The sequence below is a fragment of the Cajanus cajan genome, chromosome 7 (assembly GCF_000230855.2).
Source record: "Cajanus cajan strain Asha chromosome 7, NIPB_CcT2T_4, whole genome shotgun sequence".
NCBI classification, from domain to species: Eukaryota; Viridiplantae; Streptophyta; class Magnoliopsida; order Fabales; family Fabaceae; genus Cajanus; species Cajanus cajan.
The window spans coordinates 61132573-61152577 of record NC_138523.1 but is presented as its reverse complement, the minus strand read 5'-3'; the positions used below and the strand labels follow the sequence as shown (position 1 = coordinate 61152577).

Below are 20005 nucleotides of genomic sequence, written 5' to 3'. Positions count from 1 at the left end.
CATATTCCCCTGAAGATTACGAGTGTACCCTCAGGCAGGTACATATATAAATAAATGTTATTTTAAAATATATAAACTATATTTAATATTTATATAAATAAGTACTTTTAAACATATGAAATATATTTTAAATTTATGTTAATTAATTTATATTATAATACAAAATTATTTATATTAATTGATAATTTTTTTTAAAGATATTAAAATATAACTAATATATATTATGATAAACAAAAATTAAATTTAATAAATTTAAAAAATTAGTTAATAAAAATTATTAAAATATGTTTTGAATTTAATATATATTTATACATATATATAAGAGAAAAAAATTATTTATTTTAAAAATAAGTATCTAGATTTATTTTATTTAATAACTCATATTTTATATCAAAATTTTAATAATTTAATTATTAAATATAAAATTTTTAATATATAAATTAAGTTAAAAAAAATTTATACTTCATAATTTAGAGCTATGTTACTATTAATAGCGGTGTGATTTTAAAGACATGGGATATTCATTGGAAGATGCGTTAGTTGGAGAGGGATATGATGGTAATTTATGTTACTTGAACTTGAGAATTAAGATTGAGATGATATAATATCCTCTCGGTCTCACTCACAGTCCCGTTGTCAGGTGTCTGGGAGGGTGAGGTTTGTTAGAGGCAATCCATAACCATGTCCATGGCGGCAGCATTTACAACTGCAACTGCAACACCGAGACTGGTAATTAGTTTTGGTTGAAATGAATGTTGTTATTATTATTATTATGATTATTATTATTATTATTATTATTTATGATTCATTTGTGTTTGTGTTGTCAGTCAAATGTTGGAGAAACCAAAGCTTTGAACCGTAACCCTAATTCTAACCTTAAGCTTGTGCGAGGGTTTGGGTTTGGCGGTTGTTCTGTGAGTGTGAAAGGGGCAACAAGGGGAAGCAGAAGCGTTCGTGTTGTTGCGAGTTCTTCTTTGGAGGCAAGTGTGCAGTCAAAAGTGACTCAGAAAGTATACTTTGACATCAGTATTGGGAATCCAGTTGGTAAGCTTGCGGGACGGATTGTGATTGGACTATACGGCGACGATGTCCCCCAAACAGCGGAGAACTTCCGCGCCCTTTGCACTGGAGAGAAGGGCTTTGGCTATAAGGGCTCTTCCTTCCATCGTGTCATCAAGGATTTCATGATTCAAGGAGGCGACTTTGACAAAGGAAATGTATGTTATTGCCAATGCCACATCTCTTTTTCTTACCAATTTCCATTCCAATCAACAATCACATATTGCATTTGCAGGGAACTGGAGGCAAAAGTATATATGGTCGTACTTTCAAAGATGAGAATTTTAAATGTCAGTCTCTCATTACATTTCCTGTTTTCAATTTCAAAACTACTACTAATACTCATGTGTACAATATCTCTAGTGTCTCATACTGGACCAGGAGTTGTTAGCATGGCAAATGCAGGTCCCAACACAAATGGGAGTCAGTTTTTCATATGCACTGTCAAGGTATATTTCTCTTCAATGTTTTCAATTATCCATGCTTGTTCTGGTCAAAACCCTTCCCCAAGTTCCATGCACTTCCTGTTAACTTGATTATTCTTTTAAATAATCAAATCCAAACATGCACATGGGAATGTATTAAAAAAATGCACTCGAGTTTAAATTGATATCTGGTGTTCTCCTTCTTTCATCCCCTTCTTCACCCCTTCTAAGAAAACAGCAAGCCACTACACCTAGATGAGGATTGAGGATGGAGAAAGAAAGACGAGTAAAAGTCAAAATACTGTGATTAAATGAGTATGCTGTATTTCTAACACATGCCTGTATAAAACTAACATGGTTGTTGGGCAACTGGTATCATCTGTTAACTTTATTGGCAACTTTTCCATGTGCATGTCAAATGAGCCTGATCTTCCCTGTCACTAAAATATGCCAATTTTTGCTTATTTTTCTGTGCAATCAATGACAAGATCGTTGATTTCATCTGTGAAAACCTCAAATATAGAAAATAGCAAATTTCAACATATTATAATCCATGTTGTCAAAGATCTAGATCCTACTTAGGATCAGGAAGGCGGTTGCAAGTTTGTAAAACAATGCTAAATTATACATTTACACTAATAGATAGATGCGTGCATGCATGCATACATACTATATGTTATCCTCGAACACATTCTTTGCTGCATCTTCATTAATCTCATGCTCCACCTTCATCATGCTGCACCTTCATTAAACTCATGCTCCACTTTCATCACCACTCTCTCCAGCATTAGGAACATCAAATTAATCTATAAGTGCAGCTGATGTAGTAGTAGCACTATCAGCACTCATAGTCACAGCACACACACACACACACTGAGGATCTAAACTTGAAAGATTCAGAAGTCAGAGTGCAAGACAAGCAGTGTGCTCACAGTCACAGCAAGTCTGAACAAACAGCAGCAAATAATTTCAGAAATCAGAACCAAGAGTTTGAGAGAGACAAGAGGGGAGGCCAAGAGACTGAGAGATTTGAAGAGGGAGAGAAAATGGAGTGTGCTGTGAGGTTCATAGGTATGAGAATGAGGGAGAATGTGCCGATTTATGGCAAAAGGTTAAACTGCATTCAGGGAAACCAGGTCATACAAGATTGGAAAAGTCCAATCCCACATTCGAGGAAAAGGTCTGATCCACAATCTTGCTCTTGATTCATCTTGGGAGCAGGTCGTAATATGGTGAAATTGTGGGAGCAGGTCTTGATTCTGACAACATTGATTATAAATTATAATTGAAGAATCTAATGCTGTCTACAACCTAACATTTGATTCATATTTATGATGAAATGTTAAAAACTCTTAAATAGCTATCTATGTAGTAAACTACGGTTGAAATTGTTTGTGTTCCTTGGTTTTGACATAATCAACTTGTTTGGTGAATTTTCTCAGACACCATGGCTGGATCAGAGGCATGTAGTATTTGGCCAAGTTTTGGAAGGCATGGATATTGTTAGGTTGATTGAATCACAGGAGACAGATAGGGGTGACCGTCCTAGGAAGAAGGTGACCATCAGTGACTGTGGTGAGCTTCCAAGTGCTTGAGGTGGTTCTTGTGTATTTTGTTGGTCATTCCTTCTATTAACTTGTTGACTTAAAAGAAGGGAAAAACCCGGGGGGGGGGGGGGGTGTGGTCGAGAAGAAACTCCTGCTTTCTGAAAATTTTTGTTTGACTATTAAGATAAGCTGAGTAACTTTTTATTTTCATACTGAACCTACAAACTTTTATCAGACACCTGTATTCTGGTTGAATTATATTTTGATTTGCCTGGTTGGAAAAACTTAATATCCCATTTGAACGGTATCTCCTCAAGGCAAAGTGCGGTTTCCTTGGGGAATTGGATGGCTAGAGATTTATAGGAGTCTTCTACAAGATGCATGATGAAATACGATATCATTGCTAGTGAATTGTGGAAGACTTCTTCCTAACGATTCTAGTGTTATCTTCATCGAAATTATATATATTTTTTTCCCTAGACCCTTTAAGAATGTCATTGAAGTTTCTAAACGAAATTCCTCTTACTGTTTCAGAAGATATCCTTCCTTTAAATCGTGTATTAGGTGATACCCATTTTAGTTTTAAATTTGAAAGCATATAGCTTGATTGACGCTGAGGTTCATCTCTATCATCTAGCTATATGTCTCTAACGCTCCTCTTTCTACGTAGTGTTTGAACCTCTGAATAGAGGATAAGTTTTGTCTTGAAATGGGTTGCAGATGAGAAGATAAGTGTCGTATAAAACCAAAGTAATAGATGAGAGATTTTATATGGATTGTTCAGTAATAAATGAGAACAGAAGTGTCTTATAACAAAATGACAACATCATGGGGTTTTGTAAGAATAAATAGAATTGCCTTCATAATTAATGGGGTCCCACTCCACCAACTTAGATTGGCTTTTTTTTTTGTTTTTTTAAATCAGGAGAAAATATTACATTGATGATAATTTTATTACTAGGCTGATGCTAGTTGTTTCTAGATAAGCCAACCTTTAAGTCGACATGAAGTCTAATAGCTTATCAATCATGCATAACTCTGGTACGAGATTGGCCAGGTGAGTAAGTTTACCAATCTTGTCCATAACTCGAGTGTAAAATGATGGTGATTTGTCTCACGTTAGGCTAGGCAAACTGGTTTACAACCCCTCGAATGCCAAGACTAGAAGACGAAGGCGATTTGGCATATTTCAGTTGAGTTTAAAGCTTGTGAGTAGAGTTCATAGTCTCCAAAGTATGGAGTTTGGAAGATGATATGCTTTCATGTCGGATTCTTCGAGAATATCAAAATGTACCTTTAGTAAGCTTCAGAAAAAGGTAGTGGTTTCCCATGTGTTATTTATTAGTGCTCCCCTGCTTCAGCAATTGGTGGTGTTGTAGATGGGCAATATCTTGTTTATGGCTACTTGAACTCAACCATAATTATTTAACTAGTTCGCCTTATCCCGGTGACTTCACCAATTATCAAGTTTTATCATTTTTACTAACGATACCTATAAATGCTTACAAACTTTACAAACTTAATACAACAAAAATGACAATTCTTACAAGATTGGAAAGACGCAAAAATCCTTTGTAAGAACCAAAATAAGGCATTTATGCACATAAAAATGTTATTTTTCTTTAAACAATTCATGTGTTTGGGGAAATTGTTAATGAACTTACACTTAACTTTTTTAGGTGAAGTACATTAGTAGATTAGTTTAGAATTTATTGACAAAAGACTCATTCGTTATTTTGATCCATTTGTTCATAATATGGATGAGAGAAAAGGGAGAAATGTGATTGAGAAAGGAGTTCAGAGGCCAGAGAAGGAAAAATTATTTTATTTTATTTTTAAAAGTAAATTGCTATAATATCCCTATTATAAATTAACTAAATCAAATAAAATGAATGAGTTTTCCCCCCTAAAGTTTTGGTGTAAGCCAGTACATTTTCAATGTCAAAATGAATCTTGGAAAATTAGTCTTTCATCTACCGAATGAAATGATACTATAACAACGTAAAAAAATGGATTTGTTTCATCTACAAAGAGAAACTATATAAAACAAGAAAATAATCTTCCGGAAAACATGAGGCAACTTTGGCTTTTTGACCCCACTAAATTAAAAAAAATTAAAAATACACAAAATAAATTAAAAAAAAAAAACTAATTACTAAAATAGGTGATTTTGGACACATAGGCGCTGATGTGGCATACAAGGCGCAGGGGGTAAGGCGTTTTGTAGATGACGCCTTCCCCCATGCGTTTTCTGCGGCTGATGTGGCAATGAACAGAAAACGCCCAGATCCCGTGCGCCATCTTCAAAACCACAAACAGTCCCTCCCCCATGCACCTTCTTCAAAGCCATCTCCAAATCATTAATTATTCCCTCTAATTATATATACCATATATACAACAGATTTAAGAAAGGTACCCAAAGCTTTCTGAAGATTTACCTCTAAAATCATCTTTTTGAAATAGTTTTTGGTTATAAGAGACATTGACTTATTATCGTAAGATCCTATATTTCAACAAACTAAAACCTACCAACTATGTTCACTTCAACAAGAAAAAGCTAGTTTAAAGTGTATTTTTAATATTTAGTTATTTTACGTAAAAAAAATAATTAATGAGTAAGAAAAAGCTAGTTTAAAGTGTACTTTTAATATTATTTATATAATTTTATAATGTACTTTTAATGTTATTTACATTAATTTGGAATTTTAGTAATATAGTTTATTTTTAATATATATCACAAACAAATTATGCACGTAAATATATTAATATAATTATGTTATTTATATAAAATAATTAATACATTATTTATTTAAATTATACACCTAAAGATAACCTAATTATCTTGACTTAATATATTTTGTTATCTTAATATTATTTATTCATTTAGCCTTTTCAGCATTAAATTAATTAATCATAGTTAATTATAGAGATTAAAACGAGACAAAACTATGTTTGCAAAAACTTAAAATATAAATATAAATGTGAAATTTTAAGTTAAGACTTATTAAGAGATGATGTTTTTTATACAAAAATAGAAAAGTATAAATTAAATTGGATTGTTATTTGCCCAAAAATAATTATTAAATTTATTTATATAAAATCATAAGTAAGTTTTATAAAGTGAAATAAATTCCGTAAAAACTCTTCAAAACGTCTCCTTCATACGTTTATTATTATTTGACAGTGTTATTAAAATAATATAAATTTTTAAACTCAAGGCTTATTTTGCGTTGTTGAGCTTGACCTCAAGATCGAATTCTAAAAAATTAAAAAGAATTATAGTAATATAGTTAATAAGTCTTAACTTAAAATTTCACATTTATATTTATATTTTAAGTTTTTGCAAACATAGTTTTGTCTCGTTTTAATCTCTATGATTAACTATGATTAATTAATTTAATGCTGAAAAGGCTAAATGAATAAATAATATTAAGATAACAAAATATATTAAGTCAAGATAATTAGGTTATCTTTAGGTGTATAATTTAAATAAATAATGTATTAATTATTTTATATAAATAACATAATTATATTAATATATTTACGTGCATAATTTGTTTGTGATATATATTAAAAATAAACTATATTACTATAATTCCAAATTAATGTAAATAACATTAAAAGTACATTATAAAATTATATAAATAATATTAAAAGTACACTTTAAACTAGCTTTTTCTTATTCATTAATTATTTTTTTTTACGTAAAATAACTAAATATTAAAAATACACTTTAAACTAGCTTTTTCTTGTTGAAGTGAACATAGTTGGTAGGTTTTAGTTTGTTGAAATATAGGATCTTACAATAATAAGTCAATGTCTCTTCTAACCAAAAACTATTTCAAAAAGATGATTTTAGAGGTAAATCTTTAGAAAGCTTTGGGTACCTTTCTTAAATCTGTTGTATATATGGTATATATAATTAGAGGGAATAATTAATGATTTGGAGATGGCTTTGAAGAAGGCGCATGGGGGAGGGACTGTTTGTGGTTTTGAAGATGGCGCACGGGGTCTGGGCGTTTTCTGTTCATTGCCACATCAGCCGCAGAAAACGCATGGGGGAAGGCGTCATCTACAAAACGCCTTACCCCTGCGCCTTGTATGCCACATCAGCGCCTACGTGTCCAAAATTACCTATTTTTGTAATTAGTTTTTTTTAAAATTTATTTTGTGTATTTTTAATTTTTTTTAATTTAGTGGGGTCAAAAAGCCCACCATTACTATACCGGCTACTATCCACGGAATTAAACACGGCAATTTCTGGCCTTTATGTTATGGTTTTAGGGCTTTCATAAAATTTTATATCCATTTTTAGCCTCTCATGTAGTTTTACTCATTAATATTACTTCCTAAGAGAGATTATAATGGAGCAACAAAAGAAGAAAAGAGTTCTATTAAGGACTAGTATTGATGAATATAAATAAATTAAGGATTAAAAATGGGAGAAAAAAAGTTTATAGAGATCAAAATTGAATTTTAAAATAATTGAAATATTTTTTTATAGCATTACAGAAGAGTTAAAAGTGATGCCAATAACAATAAATGAAAAACTGTTAAATTAATAGTGTAATCGTTATTAATTTCAAGTTATCAACATAAATTATATTTTTAAATTCCAACAACTTTAACCAATCATACATAACATAATATGTTGAAAGAAGAGTAACCCTTAGTTTTCTTATGAAACTAAGAATTTACTAAAATTTATCTAGAAGTACCTAGGATATAAACTCTTTTTATTTTGTCCTTACTCCACTTCAAACATTCCCTTTCAGCACACATTCACTTTTAAACATGGTTATGGATGATGATTTCTTGTTGTCTGACCTCGTATAAATGCTAGTCATATTTATCCTGTTAAGTCAAATATTATTTTTTATAATTAATAACACATAATAAACTTTAAATTATAGAAAAAAAATAAAATGTTAAACTTATAACTAAAGCTGATATATATATATATATATATATATATAATAGTTAAAATTAAAAAAAAAAAGTGAATACTTTGATTTAAATTCAGCAAACAATTCCTATGTTACACCTTTTATATAAAAAAAAAATCATACAAAGTTCAGACTATATTGGCATAGAAGCATACTTATCAAAATGGTTGTTTAAATTGAAGGAGTAATTTAATGACGGATCACATAGCAGTAGTTTAATATGCAAAAATGACTCATTTTGGGAATTAAACCGGAACCAACAGTTTCATTACAAGTAACATAATGTAGCAAAAACCACCATTTCTATCCTAATATTGCTCTTCTGACTTGGTGATTATTAAGCAACAAGGATTAACCAACCACAGTCACAAGTGTTGACAAAAAAAAAAAAATACTAGACACGTCACACGTAAGTCCTATTAATTTACCTTTAACGACGATGGCATGGGCGGCTGTGAGACATAGGTGTCAAACAACCCTGATGGCGTGGGTGGCTGTGAGGCATAGATGCCAAAAAATTCCCTGCTCTTTCTATTTATGAGACCCATCTGCTCCGAAAACATCTCTGGTGTTTCTTCCATAAACATGCTTGTACCCTTAAATACTCAAATGAAAAGTGAAATATTTTATTAGATAAAAAATTTAGAAGCAATTAGATTAAAAAAGTAAAATAAACAAAAAGAAATAAAAATAAATTATATACAATGGTGGTGGCAGGAGGAGTCGAAGGGACATTAGAGACTTGAAAACCTAGATTCAGATTTCGCCATTTATCCTGAACAGAAAATCAATTCGCTATAATTAAATAATCAAATACACTATAACTCAAATCTAAAGTTATAAATAAAATAAATACATTTCTTATAATTATATTACCTTGATATTCACGTTCGATCGTGAACTAAGAACATCAGAAAATTCAGGATCTTGAAGGATTTTTTTCCAAAATCCCTCACCATGTTTCATGACTCCAGCTATTAGGGCTTTTTCTTCCTCTTTTGTCCATTTATTCTTCGCTATCTTCTGCTTTGATGTGGCCATTACACTTACTATTATTATCTTTATTTGCAATAGTCTTCACAGAAGAAAAATTAAAGATAGAGAAAGAAACAAAATTTGTCTGAAACTTGACATAGGAAACTTATGGACATAATAAACCCTAAACAAAGGCTAGGAACAAAATTTGTGTGAAACTTGAAAAAAAGAAACATATCATGTGAGTATTAATTAGCCGTTAGATAATTAAATTAAATAATTAATCTATAAAATTGGTATTAGAGTACTGAATGAGTAATACTATAATATTTTTTTTAAATTGCAGGAAAAAAAAGAAAATTTTGTATGCTTAAAAAAAAAAGAAACACAATAGTGAACTAGATTTTACTATTTTTTGTTTCCATTTTTAAAGAAAATAAGTTTGAAAATATGTTTAATTTTAATTTTAGAAAATATTTTCTAAAAATATTTTTAAAAATAGGTGAATTTTAAAAATATAAAAACGTCATTTTTAATTGAAAATACGATAATATCACAATAATTATTTGATTCTGTCATTTATTTTCTTCTCAAATTGGTTCATAACCGTTTTTCAATTACTTTTTTTATAAAATTGAAACTATCTTTTTTATTTCTTTATTTTAATCATAACTTAACTAAACAGTTTCATCACTATATTCACAATTTTTTTTATTTTGCTAATAATTTAATTCATTAAATTTTTTGTTATTTCATATAGTTTTTCTTTAAAGAAAAAGTTTATAAGAATTTTTTTAATTTCTTATTTAATTTAATTTTTATTTATCATAACTATTTATAAATTAAATATTAATATTTTAAAATAATTTATTAATAAATAAAAATGATTTTTATTTCTTCACAAACCCGAGAGAAACTTGACAGAGTGAAAAAAACTTGTGTGAAAACTTATGTGAAAACTAGAAACTATTTTTGCCAGACAAGTAGATCTCGTGTTTTCCTGTAATAAAGAAAATGGAAACCACCAATTATTAAAAACTTTTTCTAACAATTGGATTAACCCAGTGACAGAATTATATGAATTCAACATACAGAAACTTGTTTTTTAAATTATTTTCAACTTGCTTTCACCTTAATATTCAGGGACGTTTGAGGGTAGTAGGGGTATCCATATTTTTTTAATAAAAAAATAATATATTTTAAAAAATAAATTATATTATAACAAAATAAATATATATATCAAATTTTTGAAAGAGATTAGTTATCACATGTTATAAAGAATATTTTTTAATAATAAGTCAAATTTTTAAAAATTTAATTATAATATATATATATATATATATATATATATATATATATATATATAAATGCTCACATACATAATGTAATATATTAAAAATTTTAATTTTTGATAAAATAAATTTTACAACATGTATATTTATCTTTTGTATTTTCTAATTATTGTATATTTTAATTAAAAAATTAAAATAGTAAAGATTGTAAGATTGTATACATTGATTAAAAAAAATCAAAATAAGAAAATTCGAAAGATTTATGTTCTATTTAGAATTTTTATTATAAAATATGTTTTAAAATGAATTGTTATCTAAAAATTTATATTAGATATATAAAACATGTCGATATCATAAATAAATTAAACTTAATTTTTATACAATTTAACATATTTTCTTTTATATATTTTTATTAGTGTTAAATTATTATAAAGTAAGTTTTTAGGATTATAATTTTAATCAATCATTTAAAAAAATTTATAATAGATAAATAAGTCATATTTAGGACATATATTTTTAAAGAAAGTTATATTTAAACCTACTAACTTATAATATAATTTACGCTAATTTAATTTATTTTCATTTTCAATCGTAATCGTAAATATAAAAGCTTGTAAAAAATAATTATAATATATATACTTTTAAAAATTATATGTAAAATTTTTAATATTTTAAATATATAAATAAATATTATTCCAGTAAAATTTTTGGATTGTTAAATTTGTGTATTATTTTCAACTTGCTTTCATTGTTAATGCTGTTGTAATCCGGCAAGTGTCAGACTTCAACACTTGAAAATAGTCTATGAATCATTAACTAGTATAAAGGCACTAAAATCTGTGATATTTACGACCCCGACATTAAAAATATAAAATGTTTTAAATATCATTAATATATTTTAATAGTATAAATTTTAAAGTATAATATATTTTAATAATAATAATATTATTATTATTATTGTTTTGTTGTTGTTGAAATAGATATATTTTGTATCTCTATTTATTTTTTATAAAAAACAATAATTTTTAAAATAAATTGTATAATATATAGTTATATAATAGAAGTTTTTATTTGAAGGAGAAATAATTCTATTAAAATGACACCAAAAGTAATTGAAGGAAAAGATATTCCTTTTATCTACTGTCGTAGATTATTTATATTATTTTGACTAGTTTTTTTAATCTTTTATGAAAATTATATATTTAATTAAGTTATTTAATAAATACTTATATATTAAATATGAACATCTATTTTACACAAAAGTATTTTTAATAATTGTTTTTCAATGAGAGTATGCATGATTTTTTTAATTTCTTTTTTAATTTGATTTTTATTTATTATAATTATTTATAAATTAAATATTAATATTTTAAAATAAATTATTAAAAATAAAAAATTGTTATAATACAAATTATTTATCGTAAATTTAAAATATAATTTATATATTTAAAAATATTAATATATACTAATTTTAAATATGATTTATATATTCAAATATAATATGTATATATATATATATAATTTATTGTAAATTTTAATTATAGATAATAAATATGTATGAATATTGTATAGACTAAAATACTAGTAATTTATAATTTCTTAAAAATATTTTTAAGCTAATTAACATTTTATTTTCTTGATCATCTCCCAGTTAAATAATATATTTATACACAAAAAATACTTTTATATTTTTATATTTATTTTTATAACAATAAAAAAAAGTGTTTGCGTATTAACTTTCTCGTCCAAATATAACGATTTTCAATAATTTAATTCTCTATAATTATGCTTAATTTTAAATTTTGATATAATTATGTTAAGTTAATTTTGAAATTAGGATTAAATTGTTTTTAATTTCTGAATTTTTTTCAATTATTTTTAGTTCCTTAACAATATTTATTTAGTTAAGTCTCTAGATGTTTACTCGTCACTAGATGTTTACTTCGTGAACAAAAATTTTAATGCTAAAGACTATAATGTTAATGGGATAAAAAAAATTAAGCACTAAAAGTAAAGTAAATTAAGACCTTTAACCCACTTATATTCATATAGTCATATGCATAACTGCTTTTCTTTCTTTCACAATTTATTTTTTATTTTTTATATAGAATTTGACGTTGAATAATTAATAAAAGCACATAGATCGTATAATAGGGCCGGATATGGGAATCAATTTAGAAGACCACCAACCCATTATAACATGTGGTGTACATTGGGCAGCCTTAGAGCGTGTTTGGAAACACGTTTCAAACGTGGAAAACTACATTGAACGTGGAATCTATTACTAATAGCTTCCACGTTTAACGTGGTTTTCCACGTTTGAAACGTGTTTCCAAACACGCTATTAGTAGGTTAGATGTAACTCATTTTGCTAGTTCAAATTCTAACTATGTTGACATTTCAAACCCTATCAATCGTTTGTAACTATGTAGCGTGCCAAATCTATTTAATTTAAAATAATATTAATCATCTTAGTTAATATTACTTTTTTTACCCAATTCAAAATAATTTTTTATTCTTTTATATAAGATTCAATTTCTATTGTCTCATATATTAATTATTTTTAGATTAAAATATCCTTAATTAAAATATATTATCTTAATTTAGTAAAATACATTAATTATAATACAAGACATGTATACTAATTAGTTATGAGATATATGAGTATTAATTAGAAAAGAAGAGTAATATAAAGATAATTTTAGAAAAAAATTATATAAATAGGATAAATTTATTGTTATTAGTTAAATTAATTATATTTTTTTAATATTGATAAATTAGATAATTGAATCTTATATATAGGAATTGTACCGGAAGGATCCCGTCAGCCACGTGGATCGGCCACGTGGACCGGCACGTCATATTCTACCAGATATTGACGCAAGTCAGAGGTCATTCCGGCTCGGCACAAGATCAAGATCCACATCCGCTCATATCGGCTCGGCAAGATGCCGAACACAACGTCTCGGTCATCCTGTATCGGCCCGGCTGAAGGTCATTAGAGTAATTAGAAACAGCGATCCCGATTAATAAGAGAAGAAACATGATTAAGGCGTAACCCACTGATTAACATCGTATTACCTAATTTGGTAAATGTCAGAAAAAGCCCACTATGCTCAGGCCCATGTCAGGTATTATAAATAGGTCACACGTAACGAGGTATGTCACTGTTCAATTATTACCCTAGAGATTCGTGCTTGTCCTGACTTGAGCGTCGGAGTGCCTTTTGCAGGTACCTCCCCCCTTTTGAGGAATCCACCTGAAGCTCCCGTTCGACCCTCCTATACCCCAGAAGACTACGAGTGTACCCTCAGACAGGTACATTTTGGCGTCCACCGTGGGGCCGAACCGACAGCTTTTGAAGAAGTCAGACTAGGTACTATTGGAAAGAGACCATGGCAAAGACAAGGAGAAATCACATGGGAGACCACCGATCTGAAGATGAACACCAATCCGAAGCAGATACCGCCGAGACGATCGACGAGACTAACATGGCCGAGATGGTGAAACAACTAAAGGAGGAAATGGCCGCCATGAAACAACAACGAGAGAAAGACGCTCGTGAGATGGCCGCTTTGAGGGAAGAGAATGCTGCCTTGAAAAATCAAAACAAAGATCCCACTTGGAAACCTTCCGAGCTGACTCATACCCAGGGTTCGTTCCACTCGCTCAGACATACATCTCTTCCCCACACTTCCACTGTCGCCCCAGGAAACCACGCCTCGGCTGCTCAAGTTACTAGCCGACCCGCATACGCTCCACCTATCGGAGCACACCGACACCCTTTCACCCCCAACATAATGCAATCCTGCCTTCTAGACCATTGGAAGTTCCTTCCGATAGATAAGTACGATGGGACCACTGACCCCGACGAACACGTCGATATTTTCCTCACCCAAGTCACACTCAGCACCACCGACGATGCCGCCCTATGTCGTATCTTCCCAACATCTCTGAAAGGAAGAGAATTGAGTTGGTTCACTCGTCTCCCGGCCAACTCAATAGACTCTTTCAACACCCTCGCATCCCAGTTCACCATCCAGTTTGCCACTAGCCGACCCCACCATTTGACCTCCCTTGCGCTGGTAAGCATAAGACAAGAAAAGAAGGAATCCCTTCGGGCTTTCATGACCCGATTCAACAAAGCAGCTCTCGAGATTCGAGACCTCAATCCGGCCGTTGCCCTCCATCATTTGACTACAGCCCTGAAGCCGGGACCCTTTGCTAACAGTATATGCAAGAAACCCCCGTCTGACATGGATGATTTGCGGCGCCGCGCCGATAAATATATGCAGATGGAAGAACTCGCGGAATTCCACAATCAGGCCAGGGCGGAAGTCTCGGCCAAGGCCGAGAAACCAGCCGAAGGCTCATACCGTAGTCGTCCCAAGGACCTCGTCTCGAGAGAAAAGCCTATTCGAGGACCAAGGTACTCCCACTACACTCCTCTAAACACCACTCAATCACCTGTACTAGACCAAGCACTCACGTCGGAGGTCCTGGCAGTGCCAAAACGTGCTTCAACTCCCCCACGCGCGTATACTACCAAGTCTTGCAAATACCATCGCAACCGGGGTCACTCAACTGAAGAGTGCGCGGCTCTGAGGGACAAGATCGAGGACTTAATCAAACAAGGACAGCTTCAGCATTTTGTTGATCGACCTCGTTCCCCCCGACATGATGATCGTCGGCACCGTCGAGATCAACCCGAGCAAGACAGATCTGATAGACGTCCTTATAGGGAACGAAGTCGGTCGAGAGGCCGAAAGGAAGACAAGCCGACGACTCAGCCCCGAAGAGTCATTAACACTATTTCTGGCGGATTTGCTGGCGGAGGCGCTTCCTCATCGGCACAAAAGAGGCACCTGCGAGCTGTCCGAGCCGTACACGCGGTGGAACGAACTCAACGCAGGATACCGGCCATCACGTTCACAGAAGCAGATTTCAAGGGCATTGATCCTGACCAAGACGATCCAATGGTCATCAGTGTCGAAATTCAGAACTGCATCGTTCGAAAAACGCTGGTTGACCAGGGCAGTTCGGCCGATATTCTGTATTGGAATACATTCAAACAGCTCGGCATCCCGAGGCCAAATTAATTCCGTATAATGAACCCTTGGTCGGATTTTCAGGCGAACATGTACAGACGAGAGGATACATCAAGTTATCCACTCGTTTCTCCTTTGATGGAGCCGAAGCTCGAGACATTCCGGTCAAGTACGTGGTTGCGTACGCCAACAAGTCATATAACATCCTTCTCGGCAGGCCTTCTCTCAACAGACTGGGTGCGATCGTATCAACTCCGCACTTAGCCATGAAATTCCCTTCCGAATCAGGCTGAATCATCACAGTACATGCGGACCAGAAAGCAGCTAGAGAATGTTATTTCGCTAGTCTCCGGCTGCCTAGTCTTGAAACGACCGAGCCGCGTGGAGAAAAACGTGTACACTCGGTAGCCCAAGACCCTGAAATGATAGTAGACTTCGACCCTCGAATGGAGCAGGACGAGAGGGTCGAGCCAATCGAGGATCGACATCCAATTGTCATCGGGCCAACCGACCAACACGTGACCTACCTCGGTTCTAACCTGTCTAAGATGGAAAGGCATGAAATCGGACAAGTTGTTAGAAGAAACAAAGACTTATTTGCATGGCAACCAGCTGACATGCCAGGTATTGACCCCAATTTCCTGTGTCATAAACTCTCTGTATGCCGAGAAGCCAAACCGGTTGCCCAACGAAAAAGAAAGATGGGGGAAGAGAGAAAGAAGGCAGTTGAAGCAGAGGTATCCAAGTTGTTAGAAGCGGGTTTCATTCGAGAGATACAGTACACAACATGGCTGGCCAACGACGTCATGGTTAAAAAAGAAAACGGGAAGTGGCGAATGTGTACTGATTACACAGACTTAAACAAAGCATGTTCGAAAGATGCATATCCGTTGCCAAACATAGACCGGTTGGTTGATGGAGCAGTCGGCCACAAGTTCTTAACCTTTCTCGACACATACTCGGGTTATAATCAAATCCGTATGCATACTCGAGACGAAGACAAAACGACATTCGTCACGGAATCCTCCAATTATTGCTACCAAGTAATGCCTTTCGGCTTAAAGAATTCCGGAGCCACATACCAACGGCTCATGGACAAGATCTTCGGTGGTCAGATTGGGAAGAATATGGAGGTTTATGTTGACTACATGGTGGTCAAATCGGCCAGCTTACCTTCTCATGTCACTGATCTGGCCGAAGTCTTCCACGCGCTCCGGAAGCACCAAATGAGACTCAACCCGGACAAATGTGTGTTCGGTGTCTCGGGCGGTAAGTTCTTGGGCTTCATGCTTTCAAGCTGGGGCATCGAGGCTAACCCCGACAAATGCCAAGCTATTATTGACATGAGGAGCCCGTCAAATTTAAAAGAGGTCCAAAAGCTAGCTGACCGACTAACAGCGTTGTCTCATTTCCTACCATGTATGGCCGAAACTTCCAAGCCGATCCTTGGTGTCTTGAAAAAAGCAAACCGGTTTCAATGGATGGAGGAATGCGAAACATCTTTTCAACTCTTCAAGAAATGTCTCGGCACTCCTCCAGTGCTAACCAAGCCGATACCAGGCCGAGAAGTAATCCTGTATTTAGCAGTTTCGGGTGAAGGCATAAGCGCCAGACTAATACAGGAGCAGGACGGTCAACAGTAACCGATATACTTTATAAGCCGAGTGCTTCAAGACGCCGAGCGGTGATACCAACTGTTGGAGAAAGTGGCGTAAGGACTCATATACGCGGCTAGGCGCCTTTGGCAATACTTTCAAAGTCATACTGTGGTAGTCCGAACAGATTGTACGATCGCTAAAGTACTCCGAAAGCCAGAACTGGCCGGCCGAATGATGGCATGGTCAATTGAACTCTCCGAATTTGACGTCCGTTTTGAACCTCGAGGAGCTATCAAAGCACAAGGCCTAGCTGATTTTGTCAATGAATTATCGCCTCTCGGCCAGTTCGAGGACAACGCTTGGACCATGCATGTAGACGGATCGTCCAACCAGCAGGGAAGCGGTGCCGGAATAATCTTGGAAAGCCCGTCCGGTATTTCCCTCGAACAATCACTGCCGTTCGGTTTCAAAACCTCTAACAACCAAGCAGAATATGAAGCTTTGCTCGCCGACATGCGGATGGCTGCCGAGATGGGTGCCACCAAAATCGTGTGTTGGGCCGACTCGAAAGTGGTGGCCGAACAGGTCAATGACAACTTTCAAGTCAAGGACGCGAACTTATTGAAGTATTACCATCTGTACAAAGGAATGAAAGATCAATTCCATGATGTACAAGTTCGACACACACCACGGTGTAATAATGAAAGAGCTGACCAGTTAGCCCGATTGGCCAGCAGCCGAAAACCAGGACAACTCCGGTCAACTTTCCATTTGGAGCTACCCACATCCAGCATCCCACAGGAATGCATGCCGGTTGAAGAACCAAACACATGGATGACCGACATCATGAATTTCATTGTTAACGGCTCCGAGTCGTCCGATCCAGTAGAAGCAAAGAAGATTCGAACCCAAGCAGCGCGGTATTCCGTGGTCGCAGGAGAGTTATATTGGCGAGGGTTCTCCACACCCTTGTTGAAATGCATTGACAAGCCGCAAGCAGACTACGTCATGAGAGAAATCCATGAAGGAATATGCGGATCACACACAGGTGCAAGAACGCTAGCTGCTAAAGTGCTAAGGGCCGGCTATTATTGGCCGACCCTAAAAACCGACTGTACTGAGTACGTGAGGAAGTGCAAGCAATGCCAACAGCACGACAACCTAATACATGCCTCGGCCGAACAGCTCCACTCGGTCAGTGCCCCTTGGCCGTTTGCCCTATGGGGCATTGACATCCTCGGCCCGTTCCCACTCGCCAAAGGTCAATGCAAGTTCCTAGTGGTGGCCATTGATTATTTTACCAAGTGGATTGAAGCCGAGCCGCTAGCCACCATTACGGCAGCTAATGTGCAAAAATTTGTATGGAAAAACATCATCACCCGGTTCGGCATCCCATACGCAATCATTTCCGATAATGGGCTTCAGTTCACAGATAAAAAATTCAACACCTTCTTGGAGAACCTCGGCATCTGACACCGATTCACGTCCGTTGAACATCCACAGTCCAACGGTCAAGCCGAAGCCGCCAACAAGGTTATCCTAACCGAGCTAAAGAAACGACTTGGCACAACCAAAGGTGCGTGGGCCGAAGAGCTTCCTAAAGTTCTTTGGGCGTACACGTGCACGCCTCAATCAACCACCAAGGAAACTCCATTTCGATTAGCATATGGCACGGACGCCATGATTCCAGTCGAAGTTGGCGAGCCTTCATTCTGATGGACGCACTTTCATGAGGAGTCCAACGACGGCGCAATCCGAGCCGAACTTGACATCGTCGATGAGGTCCGAGAGAAATCCCAAGTCATCGCTGAAGCGTGTAAACAATGAATGACCAGGCGATTTAACTCCAAGTTAAGACCAAGGAGTTTCCAAGAAGGTGATCTGGTTTGGCGATCAACTGGCTCGGCTCGACGAAACTCGACCGAGGGGAAATTGGCGGCAAATTGGGACGTCCCATTCAGAATCCGAGACAACCTCAATAATGGTTCTTACAAATTAGAAGAATTATCCGGCAAAATCATCCCCCGAACATGGAATTCTACCCATTTGAAGACCTATTACAATTAGGATTCAACTTCATGTACATGTGTAAATGTCTTAAGATGCACTCTTTTCCTTGAATCGGTCTTTTCTCCTCTTAAAAAAAAATGTGAAGAGGTTTTGGCCGACAAGGTTTTTAACGAGGCATCCATCAATCAATAATAAGACAATTCAATTATCTATGACTTATTTTATATTTCTGCAATTTCATTTCAATCTTACAAGTCTTCCCTCCCGAGATGTCTCTCGGCCAAGGATGTGGCTTCAATCTTACAAGTCTTCCCTCCCGAGATGTCTCTCGGCCAAGGACGCGGCTTAAATTTTACAAGTCTTCCCTCCCGATGTCTCTCGGTCAAGGATGTGGCTTCAATCTTACAAGTCTTCCCTCCCGAGATGTCTCTCGGCCAAGGATGTGACTTTAATTATTTTACATTACAAGTCTTCCCTCCCGAGATGTCTCTCGGTTAAGGATGTGACTTCTATTTTAAGTTACAAGTCTCCCCTCCCGAGATGTCTCTCGGCCAAGGGTGTGGTTTTTATTTCTAATTACGAGTCTTCCACATTAAATCTGTATAAATTAAACCACGATCGGCAAGTTCGTCATATAAATGTTTGCTAAGGAGTGCTGTTTGAAACGATAGATGGCATTAAAAAGATATAAGGGCTCTAATGGCCCGAAAATACACAAAGTTAAAAGGGCACTACCGGCCCAGACATACAAATTCGTAAAATAACCCTAAGCATGCGCCTCGGGCTCTCCTTCAGTCAAGCGCTCTTGCTCGGCCACTTCTTCCTCCACATGGCCGCCGCCACTCGGTCCAACCTCAGGGTGAATAGGAACTTCAGTGTCCGGCTGCTCATTTGGCAGGATTTGAGTCAGGTTAACATATTTTCCCCGATGGAAATCCATGGTCATATCAAACTGAAAGCCTGACGGAAGATTTCCAAAATACCGAGCCTGCCAAGCCGCTTGCACGAAACCGGCTTCATGCTGAGAGAGAACCTTGTTCTTGGCCCTCTCCCTGTATGCGCCAAACTCCCTTTTCTTGTTCTCCAATTCCTTCAACAGCGTGGC

General features: G+C 34.7%; 4 protein-coding genes across 5 annotated transcripts; 3 read left to right on the top strand and 1 right to left on the bottom strand.

Annotated features, from left to right (window-relative positions):
• The first annotated feature begins 588 nt into the window (after positions 1–588).
• Positions 589–3315, top strand: LOC109795102 (photosynthetic NDH subunit of lumenal location 5, chloroplastic). The gene is made up of 5 exons (XM_020354520.3): positions 589–729; positions 828–1217; positions 1295–1349; positions 1423–1508; positions 2927–3315. The coding sequence occupies exons 1-5, from the start codon at positions 682–684 to the stop codon at positions 3077–3079; spliced, it is 732 nt and encodes a 243-aa protein (XP_020210109.1). The 5' UTR covers positions 589–681; the 3' UTR covers positions 3080–3315.
• Positions 3316–6075: 2760 nt separating this feature from the next.
• Positions 6076–9958, bottom strand: LOC145949483 (single myb histone 4-like). Of its 2 annotated transcripts, XM_083059434.1 has the most exons (4): positions 8854–9958; positions 8681–8752; positions 8406–8573; positions 6076–7885 (listed from the first exon to the last, which is right to left on the bottom strand). In XM_083059434.1, exons 1-4 carry the CDS (start codon positions 9016–9018, stop codon positions 7871–7873), a joined length of 420 nt encoding a protein of 139 aa, XP_082915560.1. In that variant the 5' UTR covers positions 9019–9958; the 3' UTR covers positions 6076–7870. The 2 variants fall into 2 exon arrangements, with proteins under 2 accessions (XP_082915560.1, XP_082915561.1); XM_083059435.1 differs by lacking the exon at positions 6076–7885 and having other exon boundaries at positions 8192–8573; positions 8854–9955.
• Positions 9959–13639: 3681 nt separating this feature from the next.
• LOC109813706 (uncharacterized) lies at positions 13640–15585 on the top strand. The gene is made up of 2 exons (XM_083061054.1): positions 13640–15281; positions 15377–15585. Exons 1-2 carry the CDS (start codon positions 13640–13642, stop codon positions 15583–15585), a joined length of 1851 nt encoding a protein of 616 aa, XP_082917180.1.
• Positions 15586–17124: 1539 nt separating this feature from the next.
• Positions 17125–18363, top strand: LOC109813691 (uncharacterized). The gene has a single exon (XM_020377930.2). The coding sequence runs from the start codon at positions 17125–17127 to the stop codon at positions 18361–18363; it is 1239 nt and encodes a 412-aa protein (XP_020233519.2).
• Positions 18364–20005: the final 1642 nt, after the last annotated feature.